This window comes from Lampetra fluviatilis, chromosome 38, assembly GCF_964198595.1.
Source record: "Lampetra fluviatilis chromosome 38, kcLamFluv1.1, whole genome shotgun sequence".
Lineage (NCBI taxonomy): Eukaryota > Metazoa > Chordata > Hyperoartia > Petromyzontiformes > Petromyzontidae > Lampetra > Lampetra fluviatilis.
Genome location: NC_136312.1, coordinates 10,578,167 through 10,601,113, shown reverse-complemented (window position 1 = coordinate 10,601,113; position 22,947 = coordinate 10,578,167). Strand labels below are relative to the sequence as shown.

Sequence of the window (22,947 nt, the reverse complement as noted above, 5' to 3'; positions counted from 1 at the left end):
GCCCCGGGCCCCGCGCTTTGGGGGAGCCCCCCCCCCCCACGCGCTCCGACGTCACGGTGTCGGAAGCAGCGGGGGGCGCACTGTGGGATTTGCCTCACGCCTGGCATCCGCCCCCCCCATGGATGGCCCTGGTTGAAACAACGCAAAAGTTTCCCAAATTCCTCTGTCCATGTCTTCTCAGCAGTATACCAATACTCGCCATTCGCCACTAAGTGATGGTAACGTCACCACGGCGCCTGTGCCAGAGCAGGTGCACTTTGAGGTCACGTGAAGTGTCGATGGCTCGCTGGCAGGTCTCCTGGACAGACCCAGGTGGCATGGGTTGGCTGACTGAGATGACCGGTAGATGCACCAGCTGTACCCCATACTGTACCAACTTGTTGTATTTTAGCCACCCGGCACTCCGCTTTTTGTTGTGAGCGTTATAAATGGGTACACACACCACGGTGAGTCATATGGTGGTGGGGTAAAGTGTGAGTATTCCCACCTTTTCCAAGACCGAGTGGAAGAAGAGTAGACCAAATACCCTCCAGAGGGGCTATTTAGAGCTCACTCTAGTGGAGTCTCTTCCGGCAACGGTGGCGTGAGAGAGCATTTGCAGGGCAGCACCTTTACCTGATGGAAAATCAGTCGCAGTTTTTCCGTGTGCGGAGAATAACACTCGTCCGAGGAATGAGGAATTTTCACCGCTGGCTAAGGGAGATGATCAACTTGCACAACGCTCATCGGGGCATGGAGACAACTTGGCTTCAAAATGAAATGCCAATAGTGGTGTCACATATCCGAGTCGCTGGGGACTGAGCGATAAGCAGGAGACTGAGTTATACAAACTATTTAAAAAACTATTTTAGCAGGTAAGGCCCACTGAGCGATGTAGTTCTTTTTCAGAAGCGACCTGGCCACAAATGACAGCTCAACGAAGTGGATTTTCACGTGGAAATTTATAGCAGCCAAATACTCTAAACGCGTGATGTTGATTCTAAATGTGGAGGGAAAAACCAGGTGACCCGGAGAAAAATCCACGCGACCAAATATACATGTGTCAGGGTCAGGGATCGAACCCACAACTTCCTGTATACCAGGCGAGGAAGTTAACATCTCCAAGCCACCACGGCCGTGTGAAAGGTAGGATAACATTTCTAAAGAGAAAACATTTCTAAAGATAAGAATTACAGTTACACAGTGCAGTGCACAAATAGGTTACTGGACGAAATAAAACAACCTGCTTTCAACATGGAAAAACGCTAGACTGTACTTTAGAAGTAGGGAAATGTAGACGAGATTGGGAATACATTGCCGTGTGAGCGCAAAATGAGAGGTGGGCCGTGCACATTCACCGACCTGGGCGTGGGCCGGGGTAAATTGGTCGGGGCGGATATGTACCGGTGAGATACGCGGCACTGGAGTAAGCTTTGAGACGGCAGTCTTGGTGGTGCTTGAATCGATTTGGCTGCTGGTGCAAAGTCGTGTCCAGCGATAGGGATGGGGCCCATGTGAAAGAATGAACTGGACCACCTCATTCCTGTCCATTTCCGCCCCCCCCCCCCTCCTAGTCTGGTGCCTGGGCTACCTCCGGCCCATGCAATTGCACCGCCTGCACACTCACTCGACAGCTACGCCACTGGTAGTAGCGTTGTTACCCGCCCACGTGTGGGTTCTGTGCTGTCTGGAGAGGAAATGAGGCATTGTGAGGGGGTGCTTGTGTGAGCAGACACGCGCGGGAGAGCTGTCGACCGCGCCCGTAACGGAGACTCGTCGATTTAAAAAAAAAATCGAATCTCGCGCACTCACGGCACGTGCGTCAAACGGTGCCGGCTATACAAATCGATTGCTTCCCGATGGATGCAAATCGCATGCAAATGTTACGGCAGTGTTGCATCCGGGCCAGTGGCAGCTTCAACAGAGGAGGAGCAGCAAAAACAGAGCAAGAATCATTTCTAGCAAGATGGCAAAATGAAGGCAAAAAGAATGTATCCAAAAAAAAAACTTGATTTAAAGCTTTCGTGACTGCAGGAATTACTCTTTGGTTCTTTCGATGAAGTCACGTAGAAATAAATTAAATTAAATAATTGAATTCCATTACTTTTTTCTTTCTACGTGACTTTACCGAAAGAACCAAAGAGTATACAATTTTTTTTTGTCTTTTTAAAGAATTTTCCATATTTTTTTTGCTCTTTTTACATTTTCATCCTGGTTCTACTGTTGCTGCTTTGCCATGAGGCAGAGTATCGTCCTTTCGGATCTCTCGCAGCGCGATCGTTCTTGTGAGAGACTGGCCCCCAGAAGCGGACATTGCAGAGCTGCCGAGGGTGGGCGCAGCGCTAACACTCGTGCCACCCTGGAACAGTGGCATGCTTTCGATTACCATCTCGGAGGCCTTCTCCGTGGAGTTTCTACGTTCTCACCCCCCCCCTTCCCCACCGTTCTGCATACATTTCCTCCAGATTTTCCGGTTTCCTCCCAATAGCTAACAAAAACATTACAAAGTAATTGGTGTTTGCCAAACATCCCAACGTAGGACCCTTCCCGAAGTCTTTGCACGGTCAGTGTGGATTTTTTGGGTACAATTAATCATTGTCGCTTAGTATCACCATTATTATTATGACGACGAGGGTGGAAAAAATGAGACGGGGGAAGGGAATTTCATTCATGACACCGGGAGGCAGGGCGGGTGGGGAAGGCCCGGTGCCTGGCACGCTGCCGTCGGGCGAATTGTAACGAAGCGGCTGCCGGGAACCCTCCAGCGGTTCCAGCGGATGCCGGTAAACGACGAGCGTGACCTCATCGCTTCAGCGTACACCGTGTAAGGAAATAGTGCAAGTGCTTTAATTACTCGTTCCCTCGATGTTTAACTCGTTGCAGTAGGGGAGGGGGGGGGGGTTCTTTAAAATATTATGACTATGAATAATTGTTAAACGCACCGACTGGATCTTACAGACGTATTCGGCGAGTGCTTTCACACGGTCAGAGCACCGGATGAACAGAATCGATCAAAAGATGGACTAAGGCGTAGGTGCAACCCCTGCAATTGCTTGGCTGCCGCCACCGCTGGCAGAAGTGGCGCGCTTCCGCTGGAGGCGGGGGGGGGAGCGCCTCCGCCGGAGGGGGGGGGGCATCTCCGCCAGCGATCCGCTTCCGATCGACGGACTGCGGCGTTCCCACTTTACACCACTGGGTGGATTTAATGATCCTGCAAATTGTATCCAACTCCTTCGCCCCGGAGATCAAACCAGTTTTGATAGCCGGTAACACACGGCAGCATCTCTGTAAACTTAACAGGCTGGTACCGCATTTAAAAAACAACCGTGGTGAAACTCCTTGAATCTACTGCCCTATTTATGCGCTATTCCTTTAACCCATAAACCCAATCAAGGCACACAAAATCCAATATTGTGCAGATGGATCTTTTTTAATAACCATTTTTTTTGCGGATAAGAAGACTCAGATGCCATTGGGGTGTAATGGTTAGTAAACTGGACTTAAAATCCAGAGGCCACCGGTTCCATCCTCCTGCTAATCACGATGTCGCCCGGTAATTACCCCACTTAATGTGCGATACAACCATGGATAACTGTGGATGATAAGTTGATTGTGCCGGCTGATATAATTGCTTTCCCGGACTCTACGGCATCGGCGGGTCATAGGAACGCGGATAACAGAAGCTCCCCTATTCTGCACGTGAACCCACTGTATGGGGGTGGGGGGGGTCAGCGAATGGACATGTTCACACATGTCCTGCCGCGCAGTGATGGACGGGGGGAAGGAAATTTGCGTTTCCTGCGAGTAGCACCGGCCGACTGCACCGATCGCCCGTCGCGCTGTTCGCACGCGCGCGGCCCTTCTGCCTATCCGCTGCTGGATGAGGGCCTCCGCGCTCCGTGCGGGTCGCGGGGATCGTTTGCCCTTGCCGTGCCTCGTCGCACGGTGCTGGTTGGGGAGCATGACCGTGAGAGCATGCACGTGCAGTACAACAATGGATATTGTTGGACTGCCCTCTGGCGCCCAGCATCGCAGACACCGATACAGTCGACCCAGTCGTTCCTGCCTGATGCATGGTTGTTGCCCGTGGATGCCGCCTGTCCTGGTTTTCACCAGGGTCGTCCTCTTGCTGAGGTGGCTGTCCTGGGAAATCTGTAAGTCTTCGCCGAGACATTAACAGTCCGGGTTTTTGTTAAGTTGCGTCACAACAACAACGACGACAACAACGATCATTCACATTCTCAGGTTTTTTTCGGTAAAGTCACGTAGGTAAAAACATTAAAATTAATGAAAGTAAAATAAAAGCTTCAAATCTAGAAATAAACGATCATTCACCTCTCGTGACAATGCATGTGGAGTTCTACCTTCTTCTGGCATTGTGAGATATTCCCGCGGTATGTCCAGGTTTTTTCTTGTTCCTACGAGGTAGTAATCTCACGGCTGCTCAATCCATGCACTCTTCAGGCTCAAACTTGCTTAGCTTCATCGATCTAATTTAAAAAGCATGCGCATTCCAGGCGATTTGATCGAAGCCGCAGCATGCTGACTAACTCAACGCAAATGCACACACGTGTTTTTTCCACATTCGTACAAATCCTTACGTCCGGCCAGTCACCCTAGCGTCGCTTATGCGAGCAGACGGTCAAGCCAAAGGGATACCGAACTAAGCTGGAGCTAGTAGGCTGCCCTAAGGGGCCTCCTGTGTCAGGAGGTGCTGGGTTCCAATCCGGGCTTCGGCCGCTTATTATGAAATCACGCTTTGCAGTGTCGGGATTTTTAAGGTCTCAGGCCGGTCACCAATGCCTGCACGGATTAATCTTAATAAATTCGAGTTTTTCATTTCACGTGGCTTATTCCACGCCCCCCCCGCCCCCCGAGTTCAAATTTTCTGTTTGATTGACGTGCGATGAACACTCGTTGTACGGCATGTGTAATGCGTGACCCCCAGTATGTGTACAGATAAACAGGCCGGCCGGTTGACATCAAGCGTAGCTTAGAGGCGTAATTTTCTGGACGCCGGCAAGGAAAAAAGGTGGGGCATGATCCCCCTTGCCTGGGATTGGGATTCACGTCCGTCACGATTTGTGTGATGAGCTGTCTCTGCTCCGCTTGCCGTGCCAGCCGGGCAATTTGAGCAGAGACGATAAAATGATGGGGTCTCTCAGCGAGTTTGTGTTTATGCCGTGAACAATCTTGCCCTTACAGGGTAGGGCGTGCACACATTAGCCCCTCTGTGTGTGTATGTGCGCGCGTGTAAGCGTTTATCGGAGAGAGATTCCTGGTGGCTCCAATGCCAAATTTGGGCACCAGCTTCTGTGCCTGGCCTGTGCCTTATAAAGTCAGAGCGAGAGTTTCGCTTTGAATCCCAAGCATTTTGCTGAGAGCGTGGACGGGAATGCAGACTTAGCGGAGTTAAGCTGTGAATGTGAGCGTAAAAATAAATATTTCGCCGACATGGAAATTGTATTGATGGAATGTCTGCGAGCTCTGTGGATATGCAGTGGATAGAGAGGGGGAAAGATCTCAGCTTTTGAGACGTGGTTCTGCAGTAGACTTACTCGAAGGGCAGCGAGAAGAACCACGGTGAAAGTGTCGCTCCACGAGAGATTCGTGAACATCTTTCTATTACGATGTACGGCGTAATAGAATGATGGAAACTAAAGCACGTTGGTAACAGCTGGGCGCGTGATGGCGAAAACCAGAGGCTAAGGTGGACAGGCAATTTTGTAGATCTAACCGGGAGGATTGTGTACAAATGTTACGCCAAAGTCTTAAGGTCACGGAGAGTGGAGTCGTCCCATCATCGTTCGACGATGTCACAAAAACTGAGTGATGAGCGAAACATCAAACAGAGAGAGCTCCGTGTTGAGGCTTCGAGGTGCCAACGAGTTCAGAGAGTCCGAGGGGTGGGTGCTGGGCTCTGTTCGCAGTCCTGAGCCAGCCGTGGAAATTCCTCATTCTTCAATCGGGGACGAGTCTCTCCATGAGTTGACCTCTGCTGACTTCCCACACTCATTTGATTCAAAACCCGCAGGGGTGATGATGACGCGAGTGGATCCCCCAAATGGGATTTGAAATCAAACCTTACAAATAGAAAGTTTGGCCGGAAGAAGATGAACTATTTGCTTGAAATCTCAACATTGTAACAAATTGCATTTACAAAGTTTACGGTCCATTGTGCCGCTGTTGGCAAAGCCCCCGTGAACTTTTGACGTAGCGCAATGTCTTGCGTCTTTGATTTACCGTTTGTTTTCTTCTTCAAGTGGTGAACGGTGTGACACGGCCATCAGTCGGTGCATCGAGCCAGCGCTGTCACCATCCTGGATTTAAATCCAGGTTCAGCCGCTCGCGGTTAATCCGGGTTCTCAGGTGCAGTGAGTTAATGGGTCCCCAGCTCTGTCAATAACGACCGCACAAAAAAGACTCTTACGTTAAGTTAATGTTCTCGTTTCCAATGGCTTATTCTATCTCTTGATACTTGTTCCGTAAGAAACACTCGTTGCAGGGTCTCCCCCTGGTGTGGATAATTGAAGCCTGTTGTTTAATTACTTCCGAGGCAGCTCTGCGTTGTCATCCTTCTCCGACACAGGGTGATGCACCGCCTGCTGCAAAGGCTGCCGGGGATGTAGCCGTCATCGTTTCACAACCCTGTCGCCCAAGGCACAATTTAAGTATCTTATAAATGGTGACGAACACAAAAAAACCCTCAACAACAGTAAAAAAACCGAAATTAGAAATCGACATTAATTAATTTTAAAAAATTTACTCGAAGGCCTGCTTATTCGCCACGCATAGCTAAACGATTAAATAAATTTTGTACAATAACGAGCTTCTCAAGTAACCCAATTCCTGGGGGGAGGGGTTGGCGGGGGTGGCTGGGCCCCCCCCCCCCGCCGGCCTCAGGTGTTGACGTCAGGCCGTCGCCATCCTGCACGTGGGCGAGACGCGCGCGAGAAGCTGCCGCCACCAGTCGCGTGGCGAGCGTGGGGGGGGCAGGCAAGGGGGGGTGCCTTGCCCCCCTCTGGTGGCCAAAGCTACGAGTTGGGGCCCCCTTGACAACCACCATGGGATGGGTTTTCAACAGTTTAGTATTGTAAGTAATACAGGTTTTGTTTTTTTGCTTTTGCAAAGAGGTGCTACGGAGCAGTGCCGGATGAAGCTAGTGCGGTGCATGTAGCAGATGCTAAAAAGGGGCCCTAAAATTGATAAAAACACTTAAATATTAAAACGCATAAATTGTAAACTTGCATAGTAAAGTAATTATATTCTTTCATTTGCTATACAGCCAGATAATACGACAAATCGCTAACCTTAAACACCCAGTCGTTCATAAAAGTTGAAGGCAGTATAGTACTATAGTAATAGAGCAAGTGCAGAATCACTGAACCGGAATTGATAGCTTGAAAGCATTTAGCGCGGGGCCCTTGAAAGTGCGGGGCCCGTAGCTACTACATGTGTAGCTACTACATGTGTAACTACTACATGTGTAACTAAAACATGTGTAGCTACTACACGTGTAGCTACTACATGTGTAGCTACTTTTTCTACTAGGATAACCCGGCACTGCTATGGAGTTGTAGTTGTCGGATTTGTTTCTTCGAAGACGGAGCCAGCCCCCTCCCCCTTGCAGCATTTCAATGCTGTAGACAGTGATCGCAACCATGCGGTTCAGCAAGAGGAGGAGCCGCGGCACATTGGAGGGAGCCAGGTGCGACCGTGCGAGACGAATCAAATATTGGGGGCCCCGCCGGACCGACGCCCACTGGCTGGCACCAAAACCACCACCTCGGTAGGACCCCGATCCTCGGACGCTGAGCGCTGCCGATTGGAATCTCATGACAAGTCGCTCGCACGACGCGACGCGTCTCCAATTCACAATTTCCCGCACGGCCCCCTCCCGGCCCGCTCGCTCGCTCAGTCGGTGGCCTTCGCAGAGCCTCAACCCAGAGGGCGGCTCTGCGAATGCCGCGGGGCACGCCGCTCGTGTTGAGTGTGAGCGTTCGGGGAGCGGTGGCGTGGCAGGTTAGCGCTGCGCTGCGCTACGAACCCGGCGACCCGGGTTCGTCGTTTCCCGCTCACGGCCACCCACACCAGCGACGATTCGAACCGGTCCTGGCCCCCCCTTTAGGTCGATTCGGCCCTCAAAAAGAACGTGATTACTTTCAGTTCGACAAGAGAGGCACGTGCGCTCTAAGCGTTATTGAACGCAAAGTCGCAATGATTGGAAGCTCTGCACGGCAGGACGATGTTAAGTTGACTGCAGTTAGACAACTCGTAGGCTACCCATTTGATTCTTCCTGTTAGTGTGGTAAAAGCACACACACACACGTGTGTGTGAATGCAGTAACAATATTACATCGCGGTATGGAGAGCTCGCAACCGTTGGGAGAGGGTCGCAAAGAGAACTCGAGTTAAAGAAACCTTTTTGCCGCATCCTTAAGACATCCTTAAGACATCCTTAAGACATCCTTAAGACATCCTTAAGACATCCTTAAGGAATTTACATTGCAGAGGTCCCGTTCGGAGTCTGGCGCAGCTGTGCTGCCGGGGAATTGTGGGCGGAGGGAGGGGAGGTAGGGATGGAAAGTGCCCCTTGAGGAAGTCGTTATACACACGTGTGTGTGTATGCTCCCAACTGCACGCTCGCTTCCCCGAACCCCCAGTAATCGCGATGGGGAACGGCTCGAAGAAGAGAGAGCCCCTGGGAGCGTGGGGCGACGGCGTGACTCGCACGCCAGAGATCCGGCCGTGCCACATTCAGTTGCTGATGAAGGCCCACCGGAACGGTGGGTGGGTGCGGGGGCAAAACGTCGGACAACAATTCCAACAGCGTGCGGAAGCAACCCGATAACAACACTGGAAGGATCTATGCATTCCCCCCCCCCCCCACTTAGTCGCGGATAAGAGAAGTTCTACGACACAATAATTAATATTAAATCTCCCTGACAAACCAAGCTAACGAGCCCAGCGCTGATCCGGGCCGTCCAATTAAAGGCTCCGTCCGTCATAGCGTTATTGACATTTACATCTAAGCAACCGTTCAATCTGTCCAAAAACTCGTGGTGGTGGTGGCTAGTTGGGTGTCTCTCTGCCGCGTCTAAAATATATTGCGGCTGTCCAGACACTGACGACACGCAGCAGCAGTGTTGTCGAGTCGGAGTGTAGCTGTAGGGGCAGCTTGTAGCTGCGGAGTCGGCTTGTAGCTGCGGAGTCAGCTTGTAGCTGCGGAGTCAGCTTGTAGCTGTAGGGGCCAGCTTGTAGCTGTAGGGGCCAGCTTGTAGCTGTAGGGGCCAGCTTGTAGCTGCGGAGTCAGCTTGTAGCTGCGGAGTCAGCTTGTAGCTGTAGGGGCCAGCTTGTAGCTGCGGAGTCAGCTTGTAGCTGCGGAGTCGGCTTGTAGCTGTCGAGTCTGCGTAACGGAGGCAAGGGCGTTGGCGCCTGTGATCCTTCTTCCGTCCTGCGCGTTCACGCGGAGTGCTCACTCATATGGGGGGGGGGGGGGGATCAGTGCCTCCCACTCCCGTCCATCCCTTGAGGTCTACGGACGACACTCGGGGGGGGGGGGGGGAGGCCCGGTCGATGCGCCATGAGGCAATGGAGAAACTATGCCGCGTGAGATCATCGCACGTTTGAAGAAAATGCTCGGTGACCAAATGAGGAGCTGTCGGTCGGCGGTGGTGGCAGTGGCGGTGGTGGCAATGGTGGCGGTGGTGGTGGCGACGGTGGTGGCGGTGGTGGTGGTGGTGCCCGCGCTGGCGCCTCCAGACGCTGGGTGTGCCCGCCGCTCCCACGCTCGCTGACGCCGCATTTTATCATGGGATGAAATAGTCCCCATCATCGTCATCGTCACCATGTAGGATACATTTATTCGTTCGTTCGTTTCTCGGTCCACTCGTCCTGGTGAGGGTCGCAGCAGCAGCAGCAGCGTGTTGATTAGTGGCGGTCCACACCTCCCTTGGCAAACAACAATCACTACTACACCATACTACACTATACACTACTACACTATACACTACTACACCATACACTATTATACACTATACACTACTACACCATACTACACTATACACTACTACACTATACACTACTACACCATACACTATTATACACTATACACCAGAGGTGGGACAAAGTCATTGTTATGCAAGTCCAAGTCGAGTCGCAAGTCATCAAATTCATGACTCGAGTCTGACTCGAGTCCAAGTCACATGACTCGAGTCCACATCTTATAGGTGGGACAAAGTCATTGTTATGCAAGTCCAAGTCGAGTCGCAAGTCATCAAATTCATGACTCGAGTCTGACTCGAGTCCAAGTCACATGACTCGAGTCCACATCTTATAGGTGGGACAAAGTCATTGTTATGCAAGTCCAAGTCGAGTCGCAAGTCATCAAATTCATGACTCGAGTCTGACTCGAGTCCAAGTCACATGACTCGAGTCCACATCTTATAGGTGGGACAAAGTCATTGTTATGCAAGTCCAAGTCGAGTCGCAAGTCATCAAATTCATGACTCGAGTCTGACTCGAGTCCAAGTCACATGACTCGAGTCCACACCTCTGCTATACACTATTATACACTATACACTACTACACCATACACTATTATACACTATACACTACTACACCATACACTATTATACACTACACTATACACTACTACAAAATACACTACTACACTATACACCACTACACCATACAATACACTACTTTACACCACTACTTTACACTACACTACTAAACACTACACTACACTATATACTACACACTGGGCTCTATGGAGGCCCGTCATTAAGCGATTAGTCCTTAACACAGGGGTGGTCATTCAGAAGGGTTCTCCTGTATATATATTTACACATGGTAAAGGTGCAGCCATGCAATGACTTGCTCATGCCACTGCTGGGAAAAAGGGGCCTCCACTCCAAAGAGAGTTCTATAGAAGTCCTATAGAAGCCCCTCTATAGAAGCCCCTCTATAGAAGCCCCTCTATAGAAGCCCCTCTATAGAAGCCCCTCTATAGAAGCCCCTCTATAGAAGCCCCTCTATAGAAGCCCCTCTATAGAAGCCCCTCTATAGAAGCCCCTCTATAGAAGCCCCTCTATAGAAGCCCCTCTATAGAAGCCCCTCTATAGAAGCCCCTCTATAGAGGGTATTTGGCCTACTCTTCCACGCTGGCCAGACGTCTTGGAAGAGCTGAGAGTATCAACACTTCGCCACACCGCACGTGACCTGTCTATGGACTAAGTGTGGTGTACCGGCGATCTGTAGGCTGCAGCAAACATAGATATACACAGGGTGTGTACTTGTGTGTGTGTGTAGTATTGTTTATAGTATTGGGCATACAATTGACCAAATATCCCAATCCCAATGCAGCCCCCTCCTGAAAATAGTCTGAGACTCCGTAAGGGTTTCCTGGATAAATACATTTCAGTCAATGTTCTTCAATATTACAATCGATCAGTATTCCGCACTAAATGGGGCGAATACTGCACCCGCCAACGCCAGGCTGCTGTTTCGTCAACTCTTTCGCCGCAATTTTTGATTTTCAACGCCAAAATCGCGTACACCCCCCCACCACCACCACCACGTACGTGAGGGTTTTCTGTCGCGGGAAAGGTCGATCCTGTGCCGAACCATGCGGTGGGGGGAGGAATGTTGGGGGGGGGGGGGCCCTCCCAGGGGGGCCCTCCCAGTTGAGGCCCCTCCCAGTTGAGGCCCCTCCCGAAGGTGAAGCCAAATCTGAGTAAACAACGCGAACAAGCATTGGGTGGCTGGTGGTTCAAATGTTTGGTGGGGAGTCGTGGAGTGCGAGATGTTATCTACCTCGACTGGTATACAGGAGGCCGTGGGTTCGGTCCCAACCCTGACGCCTGCTGTATATGTGGAGTTTCCGTGTTCTGCCCGTGGTCGCGTAGATTTTTCTCCGGGTCCTCCGGCTTTTGCCCTCCACATTTAGAATCAACAACATCATGCGTCTTAGAGTTTTTCGCTGCTGTACATTTCAACATGATGAAAAGCCACTTGGTTGAGCTGTCATTTGCGGCCCGGTCCCCACATCATGAGTGCAATGGCTGCCCGAGTATCTGAGTGACGTTTCAGTGCCCGCATCGGGGGTTGACCGAGTGAGGCGGTGGACGTCCCTGAGGGATTTCTGAAAATGCTGCCGGGGAAGGTTTGCAGAGGGCCGCGGCGGCGTCGTCACTCCCGCGGCCCACGGAGGTTTGAGATTGGCGACCGCGGGCAACACTGCTAGCGGGATGTTCGAAACGGCAGCGTCTGCCGTGCGACGTTCTCACGGGGTTCAATGCGGGGCCATTGCGTGAGGCCAGAAGGGGCCCTAAGCTCGCGGTACGTGCCTCGAGAGCCATTTGAAATGGGAGGTTTTTACTGTCACGTGTGCCTGGCGCGGGGTGTGTAAACAACGGCGATGTTTGCGTCTCGTATATGGCAGGAGTGCGGCTGCGACTTTCGTGGCTTGGCGGAGCCAGGCACTATTGACTTTTCCTGTTCAATGAAACGTGGAATGGTGCTTTCTGGGTCACATCGCCAGGTATACGATGACGTTATACGACCATGTTACCCGTCCTGTTTGACACCATTTATTGGACTGTCTGGCACACAAATATTGGCTCGGCTGGGACCATCATTGTACCCGTGTAAGTACACATGGCGAGATTTCTAATTAACCTTTACTTTTTTAGCGTGGGCTGTCTCGTCCGCACTTTGACCAAATCACCTGCAATGCGCCCGTCCGCGTCAGATCTCAGAAGCTCAGGAGGTTTGTGCCCGCACAGCGCTCGGTTGGGTGACCACCGTGGCTACGTTTGTGGGGCACCGGAGGGCAGTGCAGCAGAACCCATCGTTGTGCTGTACTCCTACGCTACCGAGTCTGTGCTCCCCACCTTCACCAACCGGCACATACAAGCATGGTGAAGTATAGTCACCCTCTTGACCTTGCATGGTGTGAGGAGGAGCACATTCAGCCGTGGGATTGCCAGAAGGGGCCGTACATGTGCATGTACGTACGTACGTATGTTGAAATTATCTCGCACCGTGTGTAGCCAACCGTGCTAATTGGAGATGCGGGGAAGGACGACAAACCAAACATAAAAAGCAGTTCTAAATAAATGAGCTTTCAATATATATTTAAAAGAACACAGCTCCAGTGGCTTCTGAATATCAGAAGGAAGAGCGTTCCAGACGATCGCAGAAGCACATCTGAAAGCGCGCTATGCGGTGGCCGTGTTTGTTCGATGGCCAGCGAAAAGCCGCCGCTGCTGCGAGGATGACCACCGGAGTTCACGTGATGATGGCTTATGCTCCTTGACGGGATCAGCGCGCGTCACTTGCACGCACAGCCGCGTTTCCCGTGCAGCCTCTGCCCCATTCTCCTCGCTAAATGTTAGCCCGCACATTCCTGCCGGGGAACCGTAGCACATGCCGTTGATGCCGGTCCACCCGGCTGCGATCCATCACGCGGTGCCGTGTTCGAGGAGTGGCCCTTGGCGAGAGCATTAGACCGCAACTCTGCCGACGAGACTCAGAGATGTGGAAACCGCTTCGGAGTTTGACCGCTTTTCAAGTTTAGTTTTTCGCAATTTCACCGTAGGTTTAAAACGACACTTGCGCACAAGTGTGCTCAGTTTGTTGTCCTTACCCCGTATCTCCGATTAGCGCGGTTGGCTACGTACGATGCAAAAAAGAACTTCAACATACGTGCGTACATACAGTATACAGCCTTGACTTACAGCTTTCGTGACTGCAGGAATTCATATTCTTTGGTTCTTTCGGTAAAGTCACATAGATAGGTTCAAAGAAAATAACAAAAGACGACGACGTTTCAATCGCTTGTGTTGCGATCGAAACGTCGTAGTTTTTTGTTATTTTTGTTATTTTGTTTGAACCTATGTGACTTTACTGAAAGACCCAAATAATAGTATACAGCCTCTAAACGTGTGCAAAACCCATTAGCATTGACATAGAGGCTGTGTGTTTTGTGTACTCGTGCCTGTGCGTTGTTTGAACTTGGTCGTGAAAACTGAATCTTGATCGTGAAAACGTAACATGCCATTGTGCCCAAAGGAGAAAGATTGTAATCAATGCGTGCTCCCTGTTATGAAAATATGGATCAGAATCGTGGACATTAACGAAGAAAATGAAAAACAGAAATTGGAACAAAACTTGGAAACGTGCACAAAGAAAGATGGGTAGCAGAAGAAGCACGGTGCATGCTGGGAATCAGATGGAGAGACATAAAGAGTAGCACGTGGTTAGAGTGGCACGGGTTAGAGTGGCACGTGTTAGAGTGGCACGTGGTTAGAGTGGCACGTGGTTAGAGTGGCACGGGTTAGAGTGGCACGTGTTAGAGTGGCACGTGTTAGAGTGGCACGTGGTTAGAGTGGCACGGGTTAGAGTGGCACGGGTTAGAGTGGCACGGGTTAGAGTGGCACGGGTTAGAGTGGCACGTGTTAGAGTGGCACGTGTTAGAGTGAACATCGGCAGGTCACAGACACCTTCCTGACTTGAAACACTTACGGGCGCTTGGACAGGACGCGTCACTGGAAGGGACGATGGCCGGCAATTGAGACTCATAATGGGAGTGGCGGCCAAGAGTGGGAACGTGCCTCAGAGGACGTCCACCACGGAGATGGAGCGATGAAATCAGAGCGTGTGCATCGGGTGGATGGCTAGATCGTGGGCACAGCTTGCGGAGACCTTCATCCAGCAGTAGATTGATCGTGGCCGTTGGCGAGCGATTGGACGTCACGGGACATGTGACGTCTTGTGATATTGTTGCGTGTAACTAAACGATTCAGAACCACTGCTCTGTTCGTCCCTGGACACATTGTGGCTGTGTGTGTGCATGTACGTGTGTGTGTGCATGTACGTGTGTGTGTGTGCATGTACGTGTGTGTGTGCATGTACGTGTGTGTGTGTGCCTCTACGTGTGTCTGTGTGTGCATGTACGTGTGTCTGTGTGTGCATGTACGTGTGTCTGTGTGTGCATGTACGTGTGTGTGTGTGCATGTACGTGTGTGTGTGTGTGCATGTACGTGTGTCTGTGTGTGCATGTACGTGTGTGTGTGTGCATGTACGTGTGTGTGCATGTACGTGTGTGTGTGTGCATGTACGTGTGTGTGTGTGCATGTACGTGTGTGTGTGTGCATGTACGTGTGTGTGTGTGTGCATGTACGTGTGTGTGCGTGTGCATGTACGTGTGTGTGCGTGTGCATGTACGTGTGTGCGTGTGCATGTACGTGTGTGCGTGTGCATGTACGTGTGTGCGTGTGCATGTACGTGTGTGCGTGTACGTGTGTGTGTGCATGTACGTGTGTGTGTGCATGTACGTGTGTGTGTGCATGTACGTGTGTGTGTGCATGTACGTGTGTGTGTGTGTGTGCCTCTCCGCGTGTGTGTGGGTTTCGTGCGTGCAGCAGCGGTCATGGTGCTGCGCGTCGAATTCGGCGACCCGAGTTCAATTCCTGCTCATGGCCAATGCCATTGACGATTATCTGAACCGGTCCTGGGCCTCCCCTAGGTCAACTCAGCTTCAAATGAGTACCTGATGCGGTGTGTAGTAAACATCGTCACTAGGGCCACCCACCCCCTCGTGTGCCGTACCGGCCTTCATGTATGCACGTATGTATGTTGAACTTGTTTCGCACCGTACGTAACCCACCGTTCTAATTGGAGGTGCTACTCGCCAACAACGCTCGCCCCAACGGCCTGTCAAAGCTAAACCGAGGGATGATCTTTTGTGTTGCGTGGCGCCACAGACAGCAAGGCCATCGTGGACGGGAACCTGAAGCTGATCCTGGGCATGGTGTGGACGCTCATCCTGCACTACTCCATCTCCATGCCCATGTGGGACGACGAGGACGAGGAGGAGATGAAGAAGCAGACGCCCAAGCAGCGCCTGCTGGGCTGGATCCAGAACAAGCTGCCCGACGTCCCCGTCACCAACTTCAGCCGGGACTGGCAGGACGGCCGGGCGCTGGGGGCGCTCGTCGACAGCTGCGCGCCAGGTGACTCGCCGGTCGCTCGGGCGCCGACCCAGGCCTGGCGCTGCCGACGTGACGGAGAGTCGGCGCCAACGGCCGTCCCTCGGTCAAGCCCAGACGGGAACCGTGGCGGGAACGGCCACGGTTGCGTCAAGGTGGCGAGGAGATGTTAACTACCTCGCCTGGTATATACAGGAGGTCGTGGGTTCGATCCCGACCCTGACGCCTGCTGTATATTTGGAGTTTGCGTGTCTCTCTATTATCATCATCATCATCACGGTGGCGAGGAGATGTTAGCTACCTCGCCTGGTATACAGGAGGTCGGCTGAAACGATCAACTCATTGCACACGATAATCTCTGTGTGTATGTATGTTGAACTTCTTTCGCACCGTATGTAGCCAAACGTGCTAACCAGAGGTGCGAGGAAAAGACAACAAACTAAACTCAAAAAGCAGTTCTAAAAACATATATTTGCTCATCTCGAGTGGCCGGAAAATCATTCCAGACGGCTGCAGAAGCGCATCTTAAAGCGTGTGATGCAGTGACCGTCTTTCTTAATCACAGGCAGCTGAAACCTGGATTTGGAACCAGTGTGTCTGTGGCGCTGACTCATACATGAACATAGGACCCATAGACTAACTTAGGACGCACAGGCTCTTGTTCGTTTCTCATTCATCACACAAACATACATATACACAAATATGTATCTCTCGCCCTCTCTGTGGCCTTAGCTCGGTGGGCCACTCCAGTCGCCTACATGGGGCCAGATGGGTCACGTGGGCTCACTGCGAGACAAGCCGCGTCTCGCAGCAGCGACGCAACCGGACTGAGTTGGTCGACTGCGCGGGTTTGTGCCTTTCAGGCCTCTGCCCGGACTGGGAGACGTGGGACCCCAGCAGGCCGGTGGAGAACGCCCGTGAAGCGATGCAGCAGGCCGACGATTGGCTGGGAGTCGCTCAGGTGACTCGTGCTGCCCCCTCCACCAACGCCGTCCTCATCAGAGAGATGCGGCTTTGATTTCGGCTCGTTGCGCAGGGGTGAATGGATTGTTCACATCGCGGGGCTGTGAGCGATGGTGACGGCGTGGGGAGGCCTTCATCCAGCAGTGGACAATGGCTCATGATGATGGTTACATCAGAATAATAAATACAGTATTATAAAGTATCTACAGGCAGTTGGATTATGCCAGATCAAAGCAGCTATGAATATTTTCAATTCTGTTTTGTATGTAAATTTGAAGTGCGCTTTGACAAAACGATTTCAGTAATTTATTCAGTCCACCACTGCTGTGTAAAAATCAACACCAGGAAGACAAAGGCGGCCGGGCGTGCTGACTACACCACCACCACGTAGGCGTTCGGGAACAGCACTTATCCTCCTCACAGCCTGCGTAGGCTATCCGGGGAGAGGGGGGATCTTTGTCCCATCTTTGTCTCTGCGTGCCTCGTGTAGGTTATCGCTCCGGAGGAGATCGTGGATCCAAATGTGGACGAGCACTCGGTCATGACCTACCTGTCGCAGTTCCCCAAGGCCAAGCTCAAGACCGGGGCGCCCCTCCGCCCCAAGCTCAACCCCAAGCGCGCTCGGGCCTATGGACCAGGTGATGCGCCACGGTGGAGAGATGGGTCATATCTACCTCGCCTGGCGTCCAGGAAGTCGTGGGTTCGATTCCCGACCCCGACGTCTGCTGTACATCTGGAGCTTGCGTGTTCTTCCCGTGGTCGCATGGATTTTTCTCCGGGTCCTCCGGTTTTTTCCTTCACATTTAGAATAAACATCACGCGTTTAGAGTGTTTACTTGCTATAAATGTGCACGTAAGCCACTTCGTTGAGCTATCATTTGTGGCCAGGTCACTTCTGAAGAAGAGCTACACAGCTCAGTGGGGCCTTGCCTGGTGAAATAAAAATAGTTGAATGCACCGCGATGTGGTCAAGGCGGCAGCAGCGGTGGTGCCTCGAAATCCAGAGCTCGTTAAGTGAGGGTGGGTGGATCGCGTAACGATCTGCTGAGAGATATTCCCAAGCAGGCTCTCATCCGAGCATTAGCTCGGCTCAGATCCTCCTGAGCTTCCAAGGTCTGACCAGGTTTGGCGGACTCAGGGCGAGTTGGCTGCAGGCGAGTGCTGTTGGTGTGGGTGATGAGCCGAGTGATGGTGCGTGTCTCAAGTGCAAGTGCGGGCAGGTGTTAACGGTGGAGCTGAGTGTGACATTTAAGTTTATCTGTGCATGCGTGCGCTTGGGTGCGTGCATTGTACATGCGTGTGTATACACACGTGTGTGTGTGTGTGGCTGGGCACCTAGGGAGCAATAGCACAGTGATTCACGCACTCTGTGATCCGTGTCCGATTCAAAGCACAAGCAAGCGGAATCTTAGCCTATCCTGAGCCTGCTGTAGGTCGACTCAGCCTTACACGAACACCTCTTAGGCATTAGCACTGGGGAGACAAACACGGCTGGGCGTCGTTTTGTCAACTCCACCTTTTTTGATTCCCACGCTGGCCTTGATAGGTGCTCGCTAACAGCAACTTGCTCCTTGGGATCTGTACGGTGAATGGGGGGGATCTTTGTCTGTGTGGCTGTGTGCGGTAGCGTAGCGGTTAGCGCTACGAACCCCGTGACTCGAGTTCAACTCCCGCTCGCGGCCAACACCAGTGACGAATATCTCAACCGGTCCTGGGCCTCTCCTAGGTCTACTCAGCCTCAAATGAGTACCTGATGTGGTGTGCAAACATCGCCACTGGGGAGACAAAGGTGCTCGCTAACAGCACTTGCCCCACCAGTCTGTTAAGGCTATATGGGGGATCTTTGTCTTTTTGTGACAGGCGTGGAGCCCAATGGCAACTACGTGATGCGGGCGGCCCACTTCACGGTGGAGACCATCAGTGCCGGCTCGGGAGAGGTCCTCGTCTACGTCGAGGATCCGGAGGGACACAAGGAGGAGGTGACCAACTTCAGTCGCTCCACGCCACCGCGCCGCCAGCAAACGACAGCCGCGGACCGACGTGGCGATTAACCCCCCGTGCCACCTCGTTACAATCCTGCATTCTACACGAGCCCCCCCCCCCCACCCACTGACGCTTTGCCTTGTTAACCTTCACGCGCGTTTCTCTTTGCTTTTCAAGGCCAAAGTAACGACGAACAACGACAAGAACAGGACGTTTTCCGTCGTCTACTTCCCCAGGGTGGCCGGGCCTCACAAGGTAAACAAACGGGGGGCGGGTGGGGGGGAGATTTAGCCCGAGGGATCACCGCTCGTCCCGAGAATGCAAAACACGAGTTGACCGTGGTCAGATCACCCGGGAAATGCATCCGATCCCACTGGGCCTCAGAAGAGTCGGCACACGTTCGTCGGACGCACTTGTGTGTGGCCTTCGAAGGGCGGTACAGGGTAAGGCGACGTTACGGGCAGTGGTCCCTTAAGAGCCACTGCCATAAAAAGGCCGCACGGTCACCCGACCCACAATGCACCACACGAGGAGACCAGCAGTCTGCCAAGTAACACACACACAGTACACACTGCTCTGCGACATCCGACCGCATAGCCACACTAAAACCGCCTAATAAGAGTGATTTTTTTTTGGTAGAAATAGGTTAGCCACGTAAGCAGCATGAAATTGCAAAAACCAAACCCGCGTAAAGCGTGGGAAACCTGGATATACGGTACCTTTTAAAGACAGTGTTACTGAGGAATGTGTAGAGTTTTTTTTTGTAATTTGTGCTTGCGTATCACTGTTGCCAATGCAGCAGCAGCATCACCAGATAATTTAATTTGGAAGATGGTGCTTGCAGGGTGACCACCACGCACACACCATGGGTGTCTTAGGGCTTGCGGGGACTACATTATTGAAGCAAGATCCATTATTGTACTGTACTTCTGCGCTCGCGTATCTTTGCTCCTCGCACTGACCGGCAGGGTGAAGTATGGTCAAAAATTCTAGATTTTAAGTTTTCGTGACGGCAAGGATCCATACTCTTTGGTTGTTTCGGTAGAGTCATGTAGGTGAAAAAAATATATAATAAGAATTAATTAAATCACGACGTTTCGATTGCAACACAAGCAATCATCATCAGGTGTGACAACCACAGCAATAATTTTACTGAAGTGAAATTCAGCAAGAAATTTTACTGAAGTGAAATTCAATACAATTTCTTGCTGTGGTTGTCACACCTGATGACGATTGCTTGTGTTGCAATCGAAACGTCGTGATTTAATTTATTTATTTCAATTTTTCCATCTACGTGACTTTACCGAAAGAACCAAAGGGTATGGTCAAACAACCCCCACGACCCGCACGGCGTGTGGAGGCCCTCATCCAGCAGTGGAGTGTCAAAGGTCTGAAAGCCGTATGGATCTCGAGTGTCGATGGCGAGTAGGGGGTGGAGCGGTGGCCCATTCCTCACCACCCCACACTGAGAGCCCGGCGACAGCCTCAGTTGGATTACCTCCTCGCGACCACCAACACAATTAACCGAACCGATCCTAGGCCTCGCCTAGGTCGGCTCAGCCTTCAACGAGTACCTGGCGCCGTGGGTAACCGTCATCACCGGGGGAGACGAAGGTGGCCGCGATGGTGCTGGGCCTCGCCACGCACCCGTGCGCCGGGCACGAACTTGAGGGGTGCTCGCGAACAGGAGGGGCCGATCCTCGCGCTGTCTGTGCGTATCCTGTGTCCTCTAGGTCACGGTGCTGTTTGCAGGACAGCACATCAACAAGAGCCCGTTTGAGGTGGAGGTAGCGATGCCCCAAGGGGACCCGGCCAAGGTGACGGCGCGGGGCCCGGGGCTGGAACCCACGGGGAACATCGCCAACAAGACGACCTACTTCGACATCTTCACGGCCGGTGGGAGTTTACATCGCTGCTCTGCTGGCGTGTGGTCCGAGTTGTCGCTGCTGCTGTTGCTGCTGCTGCTGCTGCGAGAGAACACATTTAGCTCCAGAACATCTTGCCGTACACGCAAGAGTAGAATAGGATTCGCTAATTAATCAGGAGTCTACCGAGACTAGCGGTCTCTTTCACGAACTCATTCACTCATCGATTCGTTCTCATTCATTTGCAACTGGACGTGGTTGGACGTGCGGATCGCCGGTATCGGTTCCGCCTTTGCCACATGCACACGCGCACACACACACGCACACACGCAGCGTTGTGATGCTGCTGCTGCTGCTGCTGCTGTTGCGCCGCTCCCGCTGCCAGGCGCGGGCGTGGGTGACGCGCACGTGGAGGTGGTGGACCCAAGTGGGCAGAAGGACTCGGTGGAGGTGACGGTGGAGGAGAAGGGGGAGAGCGTGTACCGCTGCACCTACCGCCCGCTGCTGGAGGGCACGCACACCATCCACGTGTACTTCTGTGCCGGCCCCATTCCCCGCAGCCCCTACTCCGTGCTCATTGGGGAAGGTAGGCACTTCCCGTTTGCCACTGCTGCTGCCACTGCTGTTGCTGCTGCTGCTGCTACTTTTACTTCGACTGCTCCTACTGCTGCTGCTTATACTGTTACTGCTCGACACGTAGGAGGCTTTCGCAACCAATATCATCTATAATCGAGGTTTGTTGGGTTAGATCACGTAAATATATCAATGTGTCGTTAAACCCGCCACCACCCGGCACAGCCAATTTGCTCGTAACGAAAGGGCACGTTCTGTTTACGTGACAAATCTTACGAATTGGCTGTGTCGGGTGGTGGCGGGTTTAACGACACATTTATACATTTGCACGCTCTAACCCAACAAACCCGTGTTATGGACTGTTACTGCTGTTGTTGCGGCCACTGCTCCTGCTGCTGATGATGCTGACAATGCTTCTACTGTTCCCGCTGCTGCTGCTGCTGTCTCCCGCGCTCCCACACACCCATGGGATTTTCGCACAGCTCCTCACCTAACTTTGCCGTCTCCCTCTTCTCTCTCTCCGTTTTCTGCCGAAGCCGTCATCTGGTGGCGGCGGGGGGGGGGGGGGGTGCCGCTGCTGTTGGGGGTAGAGGGATGCTCGCGTCGCTGTCTCTCTCTCCCGCCCTGGATGTGTCCCGTCGCCCGTCGGCGCCTCTCTCCTCCGCCAGGGCTCTTTCTTGCCACCTCCGCTGAGCCGCTCTTTGTGCCTGGGCTCTGACCTTTCCACTCGCTCCTCTTCCTCCCTCGCAGCTCCTCCGTCGGGCACTCTCGAGTAGACTAACGTAAGTGACTCGGGTGGTGCAAATCGTGTTTTAAACAGTGAAAGTTTGACGTGCAGCGGTGAATTCCATTCCCGGCCTCGGCGAGCAGCGGTGGCGAGTGATATTACAACCGATTCTGGGCCTCCTCTAGGTCAACTCGGCCTTAAAAGGGCACCTGGTGTGGCGTGCAAACATCAGCACCGTGGAGTACGGAGGCGGCCTGGCGGGCGTGATACTTGGTCACACAACCCCCATTGTGCGCCATTGGCTCTCCTCAATAGGTGCTCGCAAACAGCCCCTCGCCCCAAGCGGTCTGCTCAGGGCCGCACGGGGTGGTACCGCGGTCAGGTGGTCGAGCGTTTGCCACCTGTAGCAGGAGGTTGAAGGTTCGAACCCGGTAGCCGAACCTGGTTAATACCGCAGGTGTATTCACAGTGGACTTTAAAGATCCCGTGACAAATTTTTATTTTATTATTAAAAGCAGGTCAAGTGTGCCGGTCACGTGGTCCAGATTTTCCGAAGTTTGATGAATTGCTCGCAAATGACTGAATTGAGTCTGCGTTGGGGCAGCGTGCAACCCCCTGGCATGCAGAGCTGTTGGACGGGGCCTGCAGCCCAAGGGGGTCCGAGTGAAGGAGGTGGCGGAGTTCAAGGTTCACACGAAGGGGGCGGGCAGCGGCGACCTCAAGGTCACCATCAAGGGCCCCAGTGAGTGACAGCACAACACAAGGAGGTGGCGGAGGGGGGGCGTCACGACACCGGTGGGGGGGGCACGAAACGTGGGGGCGGGCATCGCGGGGGAGGGGCCGTGTAATATTGCCAGAGCCT

The 22,947-nt window shown here is 52.6% G+C and overlaps 1 protein-coding gene across 2 annotated transcripts in view; it reads left to right on the top strand.

Annotated features, from left to right (window-relative positions):
• The window catches only part of LOC144945637 (filamin-C-like), a 98,144-nt gene that overhangs the window by 36,776 nt on the left and 38,421 nt on the right, over positions 1 to 22,947 (top strand). For both annotated transcript variants that reach the window (XM_078874178.1, XM_078874177.1), the window contains exons 3-10: positions 15,750 to 15,998; positions 16,838 to 16,935; positions 17,428 to 17,575; positions 18,798 to 18,916; positions 19,098 to 19,175; positions 20,654 to 20,816; positions 21,171 to 21,371; positions 22,690 to 22,827. In XM_078874178.1, the coding sequence (XP_078730304.1) occupies positions 15,750 to 15,998; positions 16,838 to 16,935; positions 17,428 to 17,575; positions 18,798 to 18,916; positions 19,098 to 19,175; positions 20,654 to 20,816; positions 21,171 to 21,371; positions 22,690 to 22,827 (1,194 nt within the window). The remainder of the gene's footprint in view (positions 1 to 15,749; positions 15,999 to 16,837; positions 16,936 to 17,427; positions 17,576 to 18,797; positions 18,917 to 19,097; positions 19,176 to 20,653; positions 20,817 to 21,170; positions 21,372 to 22,689; positions 22,828 to 22,947) is intronic.